A 20,184-nucleotide genomic window follows, 5' to 3' on the forward strand; every position below is an offset into this window, starting at 1 on the left:
ATTTTCAAATGAGGATCTAATCAAATGTGAAAGGGGTAGTTGAGCATTTACTTAATGTGCTCAGGAGCATCTCCTATCACTGCAGACCATATGCTCGTTTTCCTCAGCTTTGGATGTCCCCATGGAGAATCCACTTCTTTTTCTGAGTACTGGTTGCTCTGGTGTTAGAGGGAAGTATAGCTGGGGTTGTATTTTGGAAGCACCATGTTTGTTTTCAGATGATTCTCTTTGGTATGGTAGGATCTGCAGAGCACTTGTTCCCAAATGCTGGTCTGGGGATGGTTGCATCAGAATCACCTGGGTTGTTTATTAAAGTTACGTGTTCTTTAGCTCCAGGCATAGAGATTCTGTTTCACTCGGTTTTGGGTAGGATCTGGGAATCTATGTTTCTAAAAAGCTCAACAAATGATTATGAAGCAAGTGTGGAGATCACTGTGTATCAGTTGAGGGGCAGGAAACAGATAGTAAATTCAAAAGGGTTATTAAAGAGATTTTAATAATGAGTTATTTACAAAAGTGTGGGCAAGTTTATTTTTTTTGTTATATTTAATGTTTAGCATTTTTATTTTTATTTTTTTTACATCTTTATTGGAGTATAATTGCTTTACAATGGTGTGTTAGTTTCTGCTTTATAACAAAGTGAATCAGTTATACATATACATATGTTCCCATATCTCTTCCCTCTTGCATCTCCCTCCCTCCCACCCTCCCTATCCCACCCCTCCAGGCAGTCACAAAGCACCGAGCTGATCTCCCTGTGCTATGCGGCTGCTTCCCACTAGCTATCTACGTTACCTTTTGTAGTGTATATATGTCCATGCCTCTCTCTCGCTTTGTCACAGCTTACCCTTCCCCCTCCCCATATCCTCAAGTCCATTCTCTAGTAGGTCTGTGTCTTTATTCCTGTCCCTAGGTTCTTCATGACATTTTTTTCCCTTAAATTCCATATATATGTGTTAGCGTACAGTATTTGTCTTTCTCATTCTGACTTACTTCACTCTGTATGACAGACTCTATGTCTATCCACCTCATTACAAATAGCTCAATTTCATTTCTTTTTATGGCTGAGTAATATTCCATTGTATATATGTGCCACATCTTCTTTATCCATTCATCCGATGATGGACGCTTAGGTTGTTTCCATCTCCGGGCTATTGTAAATACAGCTGCAGTGAACATTTTGGTACATGACTCACAAAAGTGTGGGCAAGTTTAAAGGAAACTATTAAGGGATGATGGGCCCCCACAGCTAGCAATAGCAGGAAACAGGTGCAAGGGACAGGAGTAGTTATCAGAACTTGGTCAGACTTAGAGGACTCCTGGACAAGAACTGTGGACCAACCCGTGGTCCAGCAGAGAGAAAAATATTTTTCTCCTTTTGCTCTTTGATCTCAATCTAGTGCTTTCCATTGGCTAAATCCAAAGGGCCAGGGAGTCCAGATGACATAGCCAATAAAAATAAGACTCCTGAGATGCAAAGCAGGATGAAGAAGGCTGGAGAGTGGACCTAGAGGGGCAAACAGAGAATATCTAGCACGCGTTGGTATAGATAACATTTTCTAGTCACACATTTGTGTGCTAAGTTGTGGATGGCAAATGTATGGATCTGTTTTGTTCTGCAGACATACTTCTTTTCTCAGTGTAAAATTGCCTCTACAATTTCATCATAGAGCCTAGAAACTCTGAAAGAGCATGGGTGACATCTTTAGAATTATCTTCCTGTGTCCTGCCCGCGGTTCAGTCCGTTCACATTCTGTCTCTCGAAAAGGCTACGAGAAGAATATTTTGGAAGATCATAGTTGTCTGCCTGGTTGTCAATTTTAAATTTGGCAATATACCTATAGTATACTTTATCCTCTCTTATTCAGTAATTGTGGGCCTATCATTCTGATTTTTATTATTTATTTATTTTTGACTGCGCGGCATGTGGGATCTTAGTTCCCCGCGCCCCCTGTATTGGAAGCGCGGAGTCTCAACCACTGGACAGCCAGGGAAGCCCCGGGCCTATCATTCTATATTCTATGAATTTACTTATATTTTCCATGAAGCTATTTTTATTTGTAACGAATGTGCTGACTATTCAGGCTGACTGTTCTAAACATAGCTCCTTAAAGAAGCCACATTGCTATACCTCCTAAAAGACTGCATTCAGCCATGTTGCTTGGTTTTGATTTTATGTGCTATATTTCGTTCACTGTATTTAAAGCATACTTTGAATGGTCACTTGTAATTAGAACTCCACATCAGAAGGATTGGAATAATTTTGATTTTAGTATGCTGCCTGTGGAAATTTGAGCACATCTTAAAATACAGCAGAAAAAGAAAATTTATAGAAATTGTCCATGAGATCCCTGGAGATTTATTTGTGGCTTCCGTTTTAAGTCTCCAGCTCCCTCCCCCAGTGAAGAAGTTTTTGGCATTTAGAGTCCCCCTTGATGATAAAAACTAACAGCTCAAAGACAGAGGCTTTCATTACAGCTATTCATTAGGACACCTGTGCTTGGTTAAGAGGACAGTCACTAGTCTCACCCCAAGGAAGTAATATGCATACTGATTGCTGGCATCTCTTAGCACCTACTGCCTCCTGGCACTTTACCTGCAACTCGCTTATTCCAGTTGCTCAGGCAGGAACCTTGGAGTAAACTTTGATTCTTTATTTTTCATTATGCTCCACCTAAATCTATCAGCATGTCCTGTCGTCTTTATTTTAAAAACATATTCAGAATCTGACCAGTTCTCACCACCTGCACTGCAGTGCTGTGGTTCAAGTCACCATCCTCTCTCGCTCAGATTATTGTGGTCGTCTCCTAATTTCTCTGCCTGCTTCTTTTCCTTCTCCCTGCCATCTTTTCTCTACAGAGCAAACAGAGAAAGCCTTATGGAAGGTCATGTCATGTAGCTCCTCTGTTCAAAACCCTCTGATGGCTCCCATCTCACTCAGTAAAAGCCAAAGCCATCACCAAAGCTTATAAGGCTTCGCATTATCTTTTCTTCTGCTCTCTCTCTGACCTCATCTCCTTTCATTCTCCCCTTCTCTCATTGTAATCCAGCCACAGGACGCTCCTGCTGCTGAGCCTTTGTATATGCCGCTCCTTCGTCTAAAATGCTCTTCCTCCCGTTATCTTCCTGGTTGACTCTCTCATTTCATTCAAGTCTCTTAAAATATGACCCTGTAAGAGAGGCCTTTGCTGATCACCATATATAGAGTGCCCACCATCACTCTGTTTTCACTTCAACTCGTTATTTTTCTTTATAGGACATATCACCATCTGACATATTTACCTGTTTGTCTCTTCCCCACAAGAATGAAAGCTTCTCGAGTGCTGAGACTGTTGAGTTTAGGGCTGTATCTCTGGCATCTATTTTAGTACATGGCACATAGTTGGTGCTCATCAAATATTGGTTAAATGAATGAGCAGATAAATGAATAAAAAATAAGTTGTTCTTAAGAAGTACATTGTCTAGCATTTAGCAAAAATAACTCGGCAATTTTCCATTTTAAGTAATATTTTATTGAGTACTTATCTGATACTTCACTGAGCATTCTATCAGTCACATTGCCAGTGACGGGTGCTTTGGTTTATAGACAAGGAGGGGGATATACATATCCTATATACACACTTACATAAAATAAATATATGCGTGCATATATTACATGTGAATGTGTCTGTGAATATATGTATGAATGTATGTGTTTGTGTGTGTGTGTGTTCATTAGTGTGTACGTGTATAACATTTTTTTGGCCCAGGTAGGAGATGCCTTCCTATTCAGTGTCTCACTGGAAAAGTCTTCATCTTCTGCCCTAGGAGGCAGTGCCAGAGGCAGGACATCAAAGGAGGTGACAGTGGGGACCTGCGCAGTATTGGGGAGACCTGACTGTGGAGTGGGGGGGAAATTTATGAAAGGACTGAACAGTATTCCTCGTGGGCTTTGTGAACCTGGGGTTACTAACTGCCAGTGGAATAGGGTATAACAAAGATAATGGCCCTTAGTAGGAGTTCAGCCCTCTATTCCTACCTTGGGAGCAGTAAACCTGAGTGGTCAACATTTATAGTAGTCTTCACTCTCTTCCAGGACCCTTTGAAACATATATTTTTTGAGTTTAGTTTTTGTCTGAAAAATCTGCATCCCATTTGAATGAAATTGAATAAGTTTCAGGGCCCAAGCAGCATGTCTTCCATCTGAAGCAAAATGGAGATGAATTTCTATTAGATGTTCCCATTATAATCTGTTTCTACCTGTAGTTTTCATCAAAAATTGCTAGGAAGTACCACGTAATGTATGATCAAGATTTGCCCACTGGCAGCAGTGTCCCATTATCTTAGTAAAGAAGCACAAAATAATTAGTCTGATGCATATAGATAGCAGCTTCTTACAGCGAGTGACTTTAATTGTGGTGAGTAATATATATGGAGTTTGAAGCATTATATATTTCCCTCCCAAGAAGACACCAGTTACTAATTCAGTTGACAAACTAATAATGTTTCAGAAGATTTAATGCAAACTGAACATCGTAGTCAATAGCCACTGTAAAATGTCCACTTTATGGCCTTATTTTTGCCTGAGCTTAATTTATGATAATTTGGTGGTTGCATATAGCCTGAAAGTGTGCTCTTGGCTTGAGAATTAGTACTTGGGTATTGCATAAATCATGGCTGAATGTGTCGGCTTCCTCTAATGCTCTTCTCTCTCCCACAACTGGAATCCTTCTCGTCTTGTCATTTCCCTTGCCTCATTCATACCTGCAAATTCACGGGGCTCTGAGAGCTCAGTATTTAGAGGACCACTTCCTCATAGGGTAGCATCTTCCAAATGCCAGGTAGAGTGCTTCCAGACCTCAGAGGGGGAAAATTCAGCAATTCTTTTTATGAGATGGAGTATTTGTACCAACCCACCTTAAGTGCTTTAAAAGAAAATGTAATTCCCCCACCCCACCCTCCCATTTGGCCCTAAACTCTGTGCTAATATAAAAGGTAAGATTTAAAAGTATATTATCTGAATGGTTTCTTTTCAGGACAGGTTTATATTGGTTGTTTTTCTTTAATTAATTTGAAAAATAGGACAAGTAAGCTAGCATGTTCTAGGCCCACAGGTAATCTACCTGTGGACCTAAATATGTAATAGGAATCCACTAACTATGCTGTAGGATTTAGTTTAGGTGACTGGTCTTCAAAGAAATACATGAGATATTTCAGAATTAATGAGATAATTGCCTACCTTCTACTGTTCTTTATACTCATCTACAAAGATTTAAAATTTTTAGTTGTGATTAGTCATTTTCAGAAGTGATTAAAAATTTTAAGTAAACAAATATCATATATCTAATTGTGGACAACCGTACTCTAACTGTTGTGGGAAACCATGTTTTAAAATTTGGGTTATTCTGAGGAACTTCCCAGGTGGTCCAGCGGTTAAGACTATGTGCTTCCACTGCAGGGGGCAAGGGTTCGATCCCTGCTGGGGTAACTAAGATCCTGCATGCCGTGTGGTGTGGCAAAAAAAAAAAAAAAATTAGGTTATTCTCTTGAACACCCCCAAATCATAATTCAAATATTACCATCTATTTTTCAGTTGTATAACAATGTTCTTCTACATCACTTATGCAACTGTCTTCCTTTACTTATGTATGTTATAATCATAATAGCTAACATGAATGTAGACTGTACAGAACTTTTATGTGCATTATTGCTTTTAGTCCACATATCAACTCCATGTTTTGGCATTCTTATTCATAATTTAAATGTAGAAGAAGCAAATTTAAAATGTATTTAAAATTATAATATTTTTCTAATTATAAAATAACATATTTATTATAAGGAATCTGAAGTGTCAAAAGTAGATGTTAATAAGACTGACCAAAGAATAGAAAAGATAAAAATTACAGATAAAAATGTCTGTACAAATATCAGAAATAAAATAAGTGGATATCACTACAGAGTGTGCAGAATTAAGAGGATAATAAACAAATCCTACAAAACACTCTATGCATGTGAATTTGACATTCAGCAATAGATAAAAGTACTAATTCCTTAAAAAATTTAAATTATTGGGCTTCCCTGGTGGCACAGTGGTTGAGAGTCCGCCTGCCGATGCAGGGGATGCAGGTTCGTGCCCCCGTCTGGGAGGATCCCACATGCCGCGGAGCGGCTGGGCCCGTGAGCCATGGCCGCTGGGCCTGCGCGTCCGGAGCCTGTGCTCCACAACGGGAGAGGCCACAACAGTGAGAGGCCCGCGTACCGCCAAAAAAACAAAAAACAAAACAAAACAAAACAAAATTTAAATTATCAAACTCACTGAAGATAAAATAGGTAACAGGGTTAGTCTTATTACTATTAAAAAACTGAGTACATAGTTTAAAATCTTTTGTAAAAGTAATCTACAGGCCCAGATGGTTTCACTGGTGAATTCTAACAAACACTTAAAGAATTAACACAAATTCTATATAATTTCTTCCAGAGAATAGAAGAGGACGGGATACTTCCCAACTCATTTTATGAAGCCAGCATTGTCCTGATATAAAAACAAGACAAAGACATCACAAGGGAAGAAAACTACAAAACAATAAAACAATATATCTCATGTGTATCACTGTAAAACTTTTCTATAAAATATTAGCAAATTCAATCCAACAATGCATAAAAGGAATAATATAACATGACAAAGCAGGTTTTATTCTGGGAATGTAAAGCTGGCTTAGTATCTAAAAATCAATCAAAGTAATCTACTGAGTTAACACTTTTAAAGAAGAAAAACCATATGATCATATCAACTAACACACACACGAAAAAAAATTGCCAGAATTCAACGTCTGTTTCTTATAGTGACTCTTAAAAAACTAGAAATAGAAGGGCATTTCCTTAACCTAATAAAGAGTATTTGTAAAAAAGCCATCGCCAAAATCTTTAATGGTGAGAGACTGAATGCTTTTCCCAGGAAGATGAGTAACAAGGAAAGGATACCTTATCTCACCACTCCCATTCAATACTCTACTAAAAGGCCTAGCCAATGTAATAAACAACAAAAAGAAAGAAACAACATGAATTGAAAAGGAAGAAATAAAATTGTCCCTATTTGCAGACATGATTTTCTACATAGAAAAGCCAAGGTGGGCTTCCCTGGTGGCGCAGTTGTTGAGAGTCCACCTGCTGATGCAGGGGACACGGTTCATGCCCCGGTCCGGGAAGATCCCACATGCCGCGGAGCGGCTGGGCCCGTGAGCCATGGCCGCTGAGCCTGCGCGTGTGAAGCCTGTGCTCCACGACGGGAGAGGCCACATCTGTGAGAGGCCCACGTACCGCAAAAAAAAAAAAAAAGCCAAGGAATTTACAAATAACAGCAGCAGCAACAACAACAAAAACAGACCAAATTAAATCAAACTGAATAAAAAACTCCTAGAACTAATAGGTGAATTTTGCAAGGCTGCAGTCTACTAGTTGTAATTTTTTATTCCTTCTCTTCTTCTCCTTATATTGGATATAATTTGCTCTTCTTTTTTGAGATTTGTAAGGTAGAAACTAAGATGATTAATTTTTGATCTTTTTTTTTTTTTTTTTTTTTTTGGCAGTACACGGGCCTCTCACTGCTGGTGGCCTCTCCTGTTGCGGAGCACAGGCTCTGGATGCGCAGGCTCAGCGGCCATAGCTCACGGGCCCAGCCGCTCCATGGCATGTGGGATATTCCTGGACTGGGGCATGAACCAGTGTCCCCTGCATCAGCAGGCGGACTCCCAACCACTGCGCCACCACGGAAGCCCGAGTTTATTTTTGTGTATGGTGTTAGGGAGTATTCTAATTTCATTCTTTTACATGTAGCTGTCCAGTTTTCCTAGCATAACTTACTGAAGAGACTGTCTTTTCTCCATTGTATATCTTGCCTCTTTTGTCATAGATTAGTTGACCGTATTTACGTGGGTTTATGTCTGGGCTTTCTATCCTGTTCCATTGATCTATATTTCTGTTTTTGTGCCAGTACCATATTGTCTTGATTACTGTAGCTTTGTAGTATAGTCTGAAGTCAGGGAGTCTGATTCCTCCAGCTCCCTTTTTTTCCCTCAAGACTGCTTTGGCTATTCGAGGTCACTTGTGTCTCCATACAGATTTTAAGATTTTTTTTTTGTTCTAGTTCTGTAAAAAATGCCATTGGTAATTTGATAGGGCTTGCATTGAATCTGTAGATTGCTTTGGGGAGTGTAGTCATTTTCACAGTTTTGATTCTTCCAATCCAAGAACATGCTGTATCTCTCCATCTGTTTGTATCATCTTTAATTTCTTTCATCAGTGTCTTATAGTTTTCTGCATACAGGTCTTTTGTCTCCTTAGGTAGGCTTATTCCTAGGTATTTTATTCTTTTTGTTGCAATGGTATATGGGAGTGTTTCCTTAATTTCTCTTTCATATTTTTCATCATTAGTGTATAAGAATGCAAGAGATTTCTGTGCATTAATTTTGTATCCTGCAACTTTACCAAATTCATTAATTAGGTCTAGTAGTTTTCTGGAGGCATCTTTAGGATTCTCTGTGTATAGTATCATGTCATCTGCAAACAGTGACAGTTTTACTTCTTCTTTTCCAATTTGTATTCCTTTTATTTCTTTTTCTTCTCTGATTGCCATGGCTAAGACTTCCAAAACTATGTTGAATAAGAGGGGTGAGAGTGGACATCCTTGTCTTGTTCCTGATCTTAGAGAAGATGCTTTCAGTTTTTCATCATTGAGAATGATGTTTGCTGTGGGTTTGTTGTATATGCCCTTTATTATGTTGAAGTAGGTTCCCTCTATGTCCACTTTCTGGAGAGATTTTATCATAAATGGGTGTTGAATTTTGTCAAAAGCTTTTTCTGCATCTATTGAGATGATTATATGGTTTTTATTCTTCAGTTTGTTAATATGGTGTACCACATTGATTGATTTGCGTATATTGAAGAATCCTTGCATCTCTCAGATAAATCTCACTTGATCATGGTGTATGATCCTTTTAATGTGTTGTTGGATTCTGTTTGCTAGAATTTTGTTGAGGATTTTTGCATCTGTATTCATGACTGATATTGGTCTGTAATTTTCTTTTTTTGTAGTGTCTTTGTCTGGTTTTGGTATCAGGGTGATGGTGGCCTCATAGAATGAGTTTGGGAGTTTTCCCTCCTCTGCAATTTTTTGGAAGAGTTTGAGAAGGATGGGTGTTAGCACTTCTCTAAATGATAGACGTCACCTGTGAAGCCATCTGGTCCTGGACTTTTGTTCGTTGGAAGATTTTTAATCACAGTTTCAATTTCATTACTTGTGATTGGTCTGTTCATATTTTCTGTTTCTTCCTGGTTCAGTCTTGGAAGCTTATACCGTTCTAAGAATTTGTCCATTTCTTCCATATTGTCCATTTTATAGGCATAGAGTTGCTTGTAGTAGTCTCTTAGGATGCTTTGTATTCCTGCGGTGTCTGTTGTAACTTCTCTTTTTTCATTTCTAATTTTGTTGATTTGAGTCCTCTCCCTCTTTTTCTTGATGAGCCTGGCTAATGGTTTATCAATTTTGTTTATCTTCTCAGAGAACCAGTTTTCAGTTTTATTGATTTTTGCTATTGTTTTCTTTGTTTCTATTTCATTTATTTCTGCTCTGATCTTTATGATTTATTTCCTTCTGCTAACTTTGGGTTTTCTTTGTTCTTCTTTCTCTAGTTCCTTTAGGTGTAAGGTTAGATTGTTTACTTGAGATTTTTCTTGTTTCTTGAGGTAGGCTTGTATAGGTATAAACTTCCCTCTTAGAACTGCTTTTGCTGCACCCTATAGGTTTTGGATCATCGTGTTTTCATTTTCATTTGTCTCTAGGTATTTTTTGATTTCCTCTTTGATTTCTTCAGTGATCTCTTGGTTATTTAATAACATATTGTTTAGCCTCCATGTGTTTGTGCTTTTTACGTTTTTTTTCCCCTGTAATTGATTTCTAATCTCATAGCATTGTGGTCAGAAAAGATGGTTGATATGATTTCAATTTTCTTAAATTTACTGAGGCTTGATTTGTGACCCAACATGTGATCTATCCTGGAGAATGTTCCATGCGCACTAGAGAAGAACGTGTAATCTGCTGTTTTTTTTTTTGTTTTTTTTTTTTTGCGGTATGCGGGCCTCTCTCACTGTTGTGGCCTCTCCCGCTGCGGAGCACAGGCTCCGGACGCGCAGGCCCAGTGGCCATGGCCCACGGGCCCAGCCGCTCTGTGGCATGCGGGATCCTCCCAGACTGGGGCATGAACCCATGTCCCCTGCATCGGCAGGTGGACCCCCAACCACTGCGCCACCAGTGAAGCCCTAATCTGCTGTTTTTGGATGGAATGTCCTATAAATATCAATTAAATCTATCTGGTTTATTGTGCCATTTAAAGCTTCTGTTTCCTTATTTATTTTCATTTTGGATGATCTGACCATTGGTGTAAGTGCGGTGTTTAAGTCCCCCACTATTATTGTGTTTTTGTTGATTTCCTCTTTTATAGCTGTTAGCATTTGCCTTATGTATTGAGGTGCTCCTACGTTGGGTGCATATATATTTACAATTGTTATATCTTCTTCTTGGATTGATCCCTTGATCATTACATAGTGCCCTTCCTTGTCTCTTGTAACATTCTTTATTTTAAAGTCTATTTTATCTGATATGTGTATTGCTACTCCAGCTTTCTTTTGATTTCCATTTACATGGAATATCTTTTTCCATCCCCTCACTTTCAGTCTGTATGTGTCCCTAGGTCAGAAGTGGGTCTCTTATAGACAGCATATATATGGGTCTTGTTTTTGTATCCATTCAGCAAGCCTGTGTCTTTTGGTTGGAGCATTTAATCCATTCATGTTTAAGGTAATTATCAATATGTATGTTCCTATTCCCATTTTCTTAATTGTTTTGGGTTTGTTTTTGTAAGTCTTTTTCTTCTCTTGTATTTCCCACTTAGAGAAATTCCTGTAGCATTTATTGTAGAGCTGGTTTGGTGGTGCTGACTTCTCTTAGCTTTTGCTTGTCTGCAAAGCTTTTGATTTCTCTGTCGAATCTGAATGAGATCCTTGCCAGGTAGAGTAATCTTGGTTGTAGGTTCTTCCCATTCATCACTTTAAGTATATCATGCCACTCCCTTCTGGCTTGTAGAGTTTCTGCTGAGAATTCAGCTGTTAGCCTTATGGGAGTTCCCTTGTATATTATTTGTCGTTTTTCTCTTGCTGCTTTCAATAATTTTTCTTTGTCTTTAATTTTTGCCCATTTGATTACTGTGTGTCTTGGTGTGTTTCTCCTTGGGTATCCTGTATGGGACTCACTGCATCTCCTGGACTTGGGTGGTTATTTCCTTTCCCATGTTAGGGAAGTTTTTGACTATAATCTTTGCAAATATTTTCTTGGGTCCTTTCTCTGTCTCTTCTCCTTCTAGGACCCCTATAATGCGAATGTTGTTGCATTTAACGTTGTCCCAGAGGTCTCTTAGGCTGTATTCATTTCTTTTCATTCATTTTTCTTTATTCTGTTCCACAGCAGTGAATTCCACCATTCTGTCTTCCAGGTCACTTATCCGTTCTTCTGCCTCAGTTATTCTGCTATTGATTCCTTCTAGTGTAGTTTTCATTTCAGTTATTGTATTGTTCATCTCTGTTTGTTTGTTCTTTAATTCTTCTAGGTCTTTGTTAAACATTTCTTGCATGTTCTCAATCTTTGCCTCCGTTCTTTTTCCAAGGTCCTGGATCATCTTCACTATCATTATTCTGAATTCTTTTTCTGGAAGATTGTGTATCTCCATTTCATTTGGTTGTTTTTCTGGGGTTTTATCTTGTTCCTTCATCTGGTACATAGCCCTCTGCCTTTTCATCTTGTCTGTCTTTCTGTGAATGTGGGTTTTGTTCCACAGGCTGTAGGATTGTAGTTCTTCTTGCTTCTGCTGTCTGCCTTCTGGTGGATGAAGCTATCTAAGAGGCTTGTGGAAGTTTCCTGATGGGAGGGACTGGTGGTGGGTAGAGCTGGCTGTTGCCCTGGTGGGCCGAGCTCAGTAAAACTTTAATCTGCTTGTCTGCTGATGGGTGGAGCTGGGTTCCCTCCCTTTTGGTTGTTTGGCTTGAGGCAACCCAATACTGGAGCCTACCTAGGCTCTTTGGTGGGGCTAATGGCAGCCTCTGGGAGGGCTCACATCAAGGAGTACTTCCCAGAACTTCTGCTGCCAGTGTCCTTTTCCCTTGGTGAGCCACAGTTGCCCCCGCCTCTGCAGGATACCCTCCAACACTAGCAGGTAGGTCTGGTTCAGTCTCCTATGGGGTCACTGTTCCTTCCCTTGGGTCCCGATGCGCACACTATTTTGTGTGTGCCCTCCAAGAGTGGAGTCTCTGTTTCCCCCAGTCCTGCCAAAGTCCTGCAATCAAATCCCTCTAGCCTTCAAAGTCTGATTCTCTAGGAATTCCTCCTCCCGTTGCCAGACCCCCAGGTTGGGAAGCCTGATGTGGGGCTCAGAACCTTCACTCCAGTGTGTGGACTTCTGTGGTATAAGTGTTTTCTAATTTGTGAGTCACCCTCCCAGCAGTTATGGTGATAGTTCCTCTCCTACCATCTCATTGTGGCTTCTCCTTTGTCTTTGGATGTGGGGTATCTTTTTTGGTGAGTTCCGGTGTCTTCCTATTGATGATTATTCAACCAGTGTTCTCAAAAGAGGGAGTGAGAGCATGTCCTTCTACTCCGCCATCTTGAACCAATCTCCGCATTTTATGGTTTTAATTGAGCATTTTATATGATTCCATTTTTCTCTCTTATCATATCCGTTATACTTCTTTTTACTTTTTTTAGTGGTTGTTCTAGAGTTTGCAGTATACTTTTACAAGTAATCCAAGTGCACTTTTAAATAATACTTCATGGGTAGTGTGCATACCTTATAATAAAAAAATAATCCTAATTCCTCCCTTCTGTCTCTTTTATCACTACTGTCATTTATTTAACTTATACATAAGTACACATAAGCATATATATTAAATAAATATATAATAATAAATAATAATAATGTATATCAACATATATAAATATATAAAGTTGAATAAAATTATACATACTTGAATTCTTTGTTGCTATTACCATTTTAAACAAACTGTTTTCTGTTAGATAAATTAAGAATAAGAAAAATGAAAGATTTTACTTGATTTTCACTTGTTCCTTCTATGCTTCACCTCCCTTTTTTATGTAGATCTGATTTTCTGAACTATAACTTTTTCTTCTCTCTAAAGAGGTGCTTTTATATTTCTTGCAAGGCAAGTCTACTGGCAACAAAGCTGCTTATTTTTTGTTTGTCTAAGAAAAACCTTTATTTCTCCTTCACTTTTGAAGGATGATTTCACAGTGTACAGAATTCTAGATTGGCTCCCAAAGTGAAATTGTTAGGAAAAATCTAACAAAATATGTTGTATGCTGTCTGCTGCAAGTACTAATGCTGCTGAAAGAAATCTAAGAAGATGTATATACATGGAGAGACAAACCATATCCATAGACAAGAAGACTCGGCAGAGGAAAGATTTAAATTCTCCCCAAATTTTTCTATAGACTTAACAGAATTCTAATAAAAATCTCAGCAGGATTTGTGTAGTTACAGACAAGCAGATTCTAAAATATATATGGAAAGGCAAAGAAATTAGAATAGCTGAAAGAATTTTGAGAAAGAAGAATAAAGTTACAGAAATCAAACTACCCAATTTAAAAACTTACTATAAAACTACAGTTATCAAGATGGTGTGGTATTGCCAACAGGATGGACACACGGATCAATGAAATGGGACAGATTCCAGAAATAGACTAACACAAATATGACCCTTTGATTATATTTGCACTTGAGGAATTTTATTTATTTAAAAAATAAACTATTTTAGAACAATTTTAGATTTACGAAAAAACTGAGAAGGTAATACAGAGTTCCCATATATCCTGTCTCTACAGTTTCACTTATTATTAACATCTTACATTAGTGTGGTACATTTGTTACAATTAATGAACCAGTATTAATACATTATTATTAACTGGAGCCCATGTTTTTTTTCAGATTTGTTTAGCTTTTACCTAAAGTTCACTTTCTGTTCCAGGATTCCAGGTAAGATACACATTACATTTAGTTTTCATCTGTTCTTAGGCTTCTCTTGACTCTGACAGTCCCTCAGACTTTCCTTATTTTTGTTGACCTTGACAGTTTGGAAGAGTACTTGTCAGGTCTTTTACAGATTGCACCTCAATTGGGATTTTTCTGACATTTTAATCGTAATTAAACTGGGGCTATAGTTTTTTGGGAAGAAGACTGTAGAGGTACATTGCCTTTTTCATCACATCATATCAAGAACACATACCACCAATATGACATCACGGTTGGTGTTGACATTGAGCATCTGGCTGAAATAGTGTTTGTCAGGTTTCTCAAATGAAAAGTTGCTCATTTCTCCTCCTTTTTGAACTTTACTATTTGGAGACAAGTCTCTATGCATAGCCCACACTTAGGGAGTGAGCAGTTACGCTTCCCCATGGAAGGACTATGCAAGTAAATTATTCGGAATTTTTCTGCATAAAATATTTAGTTCTTCTTCCCATTCATTTATTTGTTGAGTCATTTATTTCTATCAGTATGGGCTCATGGATAGTCCATCCTGGGATCCCATGTCATTCTAGTAATTTTTAAAAATTTGCATACATTAAGGTCCATTGTAAAGTGCTATAAAATGGAATAGGTTTTGACAGATGCATAGTGCCCTGTATAAGCAATTATATATCATGCAGAATAGTTTAGCCACCCTGAAAATTCTCCCGTGACTCAACTAGCCAACCCCTCCTCCCTGCTAAATCCCTGGCAACCACTAATCTTTTATTGTTGCTATAGTTTTGCCTTTTCCAGAATGCCACATAATTGTAACTAGTATGTAGCCTTTTCAGATTGACTTCTTTAACTTAAATGTGTGCATTTATGACTCATCCATGTATTTTCATGACTTGATAGCTCATTTCTTTTTGTTTCTAAATAATATTTCAGTGTATGGTTGCCATTTGATTTTTTTAAGCATCTTTATTGGAGTATAATTGCTTTACAATGGTGTGTTACTTTCTGCTGCATACCAAAGTGAATCAGCTATACATATACATATATCCCCATATCTCCTCTCTCGTGTCTCCCTCCCACCCTCCCTATCCCACCCCTCTAGGTGGTCACAAAGCACTAAGCTGATCTCCCTGTGCTATGCGGCTGCTTCCCACTAGCTATCTATTTTACATTTGGTAGTGTATATATGTCCATGCCACCATTTGATTTTTACAAAGATGCATAAGCAATTCAATGGAGAAAGAATAGACATTTCAACAAACAGTGTTTTAACTATTTGAATCTGTATGCAAAACATAAGCCTCAATTTCATTCTTACACCTTATATAAAAATCAACTCAAAGTGAATTACAGGGACTTCCCTGGTGGCGCAGTGGTTAAGAATCCACCTGCCAATGCAGGGGACATGGGTTCGATCTCTGGTCCAGGAAGATCCTACATGCCACAGAGCAACTAAGCTCGTGCACCACAACTACTGAGCCTGCACTCTAGAGCCTGCGAGCCACAACTACTGAGCCCACGTGCCACAACTACTGAAGCCCGTGCACCTGGAGCCTGTGCTCCACAACAAGAGAAGCCCCCTCAATGAGAAGCCCATGCACTGCAACAAAGAGTAGCTCCCGCTCACTGCAACTAGAGAAAGCCCACGCACAGCAACGAAGACCTAACACAGCCAAAAAAAAAAGACACCAAAATGAATTACAAATGTAATTTTAAAATTATTAAACTTTTAGGAGGATATCTTCATGACCTGGGGTTAAGCAAAGTATTCTCAGATGGAACTGCAAAAGTAGGATCCATAAAAGAAGTTGATAAATAGGAAGTCATCAAAATTAAATATCTTTGTTCTGCAAGAGACATTATTTAGAGAATGAAAAGACAAACTGTAGACTGATAGAAAATATTTGCAAAATACATGCCCAACAAAGGACTTTTATCCAAAATATATAAAGAACTCTCAAAACTCAATAGTAAAGAAACCAGCAAACCAATTCCAAAATTAGCAAAGACTTGGACAGACACTTCACCAGAGAGTATGCATGAATGGCACATGAAAAGATGTTCAACACCATTAACCAACAGGGGAGTGAAAATACATCATCTGGCTTCTTAGCCCTTCTCTGAATTCCTTTCCTACATCTCCTGCCTCACTTGCTCCACATCAGCCATTTGCTGTTCCTAGAATATCCCAGGTACAGTCTTGAGCTCCACCTGAAATGCACTTCCTCCAAATATTCAAGTAGCTAGCTAGCTCTCTCACCTTCCTCAAAATTTGCTTAAATGTTACAGCCCTAATGAGGCCTCCTATCTCCACCTTGTTTAAATTGCAATTCCACATTCTTCTACTCTCAACTCTTCTCTGGTTTTGTTTTTCTCCATAGCATTTGTCATCTTCCAACAAATTATATAATGTACTGATTATACTTATTACTTATTGGTTATATTTACCTAGTAATAGCTAAATTTTATGGAGACAAATCTTGGATTTTCTTTACTCATGGATCCCATTGCCTGGCATATAGTAGATAATCAATAAATATCTGTTGCTTCTATTAAAGAAATAAGGTTTTTGCCCATGAGTGGAGAGAATTTTGATATTGTGATGTCTGAATATCAAATACCATTTTATGTGCTTTAAATTGTTATAATTTAGTGGTTAGTTTAGGGGGATACTTTAATATAAATACTATCGCATTTTTCTGTATCTGTGTTAGAATAACATGATGATTTCATACAGAATCCCTAGTTCTGAGACTTATGACTAATTATTCTGCTTTCTAAATATTGCTTTATCTTTTTATATTTTTGTCTTTCCTCCTCTTCTTTCTTGTTATTTTTTTCTGGGAATTTATAATTGAGCTGTATTAGTGATATTCTTGTATTCTTTTTCCACAGTGTAAAATAATACCTTTTGAAAAACTCAGAAGTTTAAGGTAGTGTTAATAAACACATTTATGAAATAGTTTTTAATTTTCAAAGGAAGGAATGATGTCATAATAGAGCAAGGCTTTGCCTTTTTAGTTCACTTAACATATGGAATTGGTACCAAGAATCCAAGAGGACTTAACAGAATTAAGCAAGTAGATATTCATTTTCACTAAATAAATTAGGTAAACTCACAGAAGCAGAAGATTAGGTCAGTTCCATTTTTACCTTGCTGCTTATGTCCACAGCTGAGTTTTTTGGATAAAACTTCAATGAGAAGAAAAGAGTAGATAAAAGTCTTTAGTTCTGCAAATGTTACTCACAACAAATGTTATGGGCAACTCAGCTCTTAGTTCAGTTCTTAGCTCAAGCTCATGTTTGAAAATATTGATGTTGCTATTTCTCCAATATAAAATGCATCAAATGGCATAGGCTTGAAAAACTTATACAGGCAGTGTTTATAGTGAGAGCCATTTAGGTTTAAATGGTTATTTGTTCTTTGACAAGTCTGTTCAAAAAGGAGTGTAATGAGCATGAGCTTCAGAATCAGAAAATGCTGGGATTCAAGAGGTGAGAAAAGCAAAGTCCCTGGCTTCTTGGTGAATATATCCTAGTGGAGGGAGATGGGCATTCAATAAAATAATCACAGTGACATGTAATTACAAACTATAAAAGCTTCAGAAGTAGGGTAGGGGTAACTATAGAAAGGAAGGCAGGTGATGGAGCTGTCTGGGAGTGCAGGGCAGGTATCTCTGAGGAAGTGGTGTTAGAATTGGAATATGAAGGGTGATGGTTTAGTAGGTGAAGTGTGATGAGGTTGGGAAGGATTTCCAGTCTGAGACAACAGTATTAAAATATCCCTAGGGCAGAAAGGATCATAGCATGTTGGCAGAACATAAAAAAGGCTGATAGGACTAAGATATGGGGAACAAGGAGGGTGATGTTGTTAGATAAGAGCTAGGCAAAGGCTAGATCATGCATCACCTTCAGGGTGCTAATAGGAATCATGATTTATCACTAATAAATAATCTCTAGCAGCTCTGGGAAGCCATAGAAAGGTTTTAATCAAAACTCAAATGTTCAGAATTTGGTTTCAAAAATGTCACTTAAGGGACTTCCCTGATGCTACAGTGGTTAATGTTGTTTCCAATACAGGGGGCATGCGTTCGATCCCTGGTTAGGGAACTAAGATCCCATATGCCATGTAGCGTGGCCAAAAAAACCCAAAATCTCTTCACATAGCTAAATGTGGGAAAATCAACTGGGGTAAGGAGAGCTAGAGTGGAAACATGCTAGTTAGGAGGCTACTTAGTATTAATAATGATCAGGCAAGTGACAGTTTGGACTAAGGTGGTTTGGACCAGATCAGTTAGGTGGCTATTGTAATCATCTAGGCAGCAGATGGTGGTGGTTTGGACTTAGAGCAGTGGTAGAGGAGATGGAGAGAGATGAATGCATTCTCCATAGCTGTCTCATTTCTTCAATGTCACATGGACCACTATAGGCCATCCGTGTTATTGATGCAAATGAATTAACTGCCCAGTGCCAGTTGATATAAAACTTGCAGGCATAACTATAGTTTAATGGATCCCATTTTGGAGTGTTTTGTTTTTTTTTTTAAAGACAGATTTCCATCAGGATATTCCTTCAGTTTTAAGAAAGATGGCATGATGACTGCAGATAATCTGTCAAAGCTCCAAGAAAACACTAGATGAGGAGGGCCCTTGACTCAGGAGCTGCTATGATGGCTGGCAGCTAACACAGCAGCAGGAGGTAGGGAGGTGACAGACACGCAAGGCAGATGTTCTACTGAGCTCCTCCATCTGGATGGGGCCTTTTGGTTGTACTGCTCTTTCCCAGCCATGCGCGAAGCAAGTGCCAATGATGCATCTTCATTAGGATGAACAGGACCTTGGATAGTGGAAAAGCAATTGCGACTCACTGAAAGGGTCAATGAGAACTGAAATACTCTACTGATAGCACTGTGGGAAAGCGATGGGGCCATAATCTGTTCAGCAAGTGTTTTTCTGCAAAGAGGACTTGTTGACAGTATTAAGGAAGGCTATCTAATCCTAACTTGCATCAACAACACAGGGATGAAATATTTTAAAAATAACCACCTTTTGAACACTTGCTCTGTGCCAGGTTCTCCGTGATCTGCCTCTACTCCCTTCCCCTTATTTTTCAGACCTCACTTCCGCCTACTCTGCCCATTGGCCACTGAACATCAGCCACAGTGACCTCCTCATTGTCCCTTGAAGACCCCAAGCATGTTGCCATACCATGGAACTTGCGCTTGCTCTTTTCTCTTGTCTAGAAGTCTCTTCATCCACATATGTGCATAACTTGCTCTGTCACTTTAATAGATCTTCACTCAAATTCATTGCCAGAGAGAGGCCTTGCTTGACCACCTTTATCCCCAATAGCACTTTTTGTTACTCTCTAGCCTTTCACATTGCTTTTGTTTCTCTACATAGTTCTTGGCACTGCTTAACTATAAAGTACACAAGTTTGTTTATCTCTTTGGTTAGAATGCAAGCTCCATTATGTGGAGATTTTGACAGTCCTTTCCACCGTGCTAACCGAAGTGTCTAAACAGCATCTGCACAGAGTAGGTACTTAAGAAGTACTGGAAGAAATGACCAAACGGATCTCACTTAATATTCACAACACAGTCTGGGAAGTAGGTATTACTGTTACCCAATTTGACAGAGGAGGAAACAAGATTAAGCATTTTATACAAAATCAAACAGATATTGATTTCAGAGCCTGATCTTTTTACTCAAGCTATTCTGTCCCATTTTAATCTTTGATTTTCTCTGAATCATATAAGCGGAAGAGAAAGATCAGAAAATACTATTTACCTTTGTTATCAAAGCTGTCCTTTTGCCAGGCCAGAGGGTATAATACAAAGAGAGAGTGAGGGTGTGGTTGTTGTCTAGGTATTAGAGAATCCACATAGGAAAATTGTTATGGAGTGAATGTTTGCATCCCTGATATCAAAATTCATATGTTGAAATCCTAAACCCAATATGACAGTATTAGGAGGTAGGGCCTTTGGGAGGTAATCAGGTTTAGATGAGGTCATGAGGGTGGAGGCTTCATATAAGATTACGTGCTCTTATGAGAACAGACAGTGATCTCTCGAACTCTCTTTCTCACTCAGCTGTCCCTTCCCTCCCCTCTCCTTCTCCTC

General features: G+C 38.6%; 1 protein-coding gene across 1 annotated transcript in view; it reads left to right on the top strand.

The window, feature by feature from the left end:
- The window catches only part of LOC307185039 (uncharacterized protein), a 127,293-nt gene extending 107,971 nt beyond the window's left edge, over positions 1-19,322 (top strand). Inside the window, exons 4-5 of the mRNA XM_079918828.1 lie at positions 14,025-14,072; positions 19,177-19,322. Coding sequence (XP_079774954.1) covers positions 14,025-14,072; positions 19,177-19,247 — 119 coding nt within the window. The 3' untranslated portion in view covers positions 19,248-19,322. The remainder of the gene's footprint in view (positions 1-14,024; positions 14,073-19,176) is intronic.
- Positions 19,323-20,184: the final 862 nt, after the last annotated feature.

This window comes from Stenella coeruleoalba (assembly GCF_951394435.1).
Source record: "Stenella coeruleoalba genome assembly, chromosome: 3".
In the NCBI taxonomy this organism is placed as follows: domain Eukaryota; kingdom Metazoa; phylum Chordata; class Mammalia; order Artiodactyla; family Delphinidae; genus Stenella; species Stenella coeruleoalba.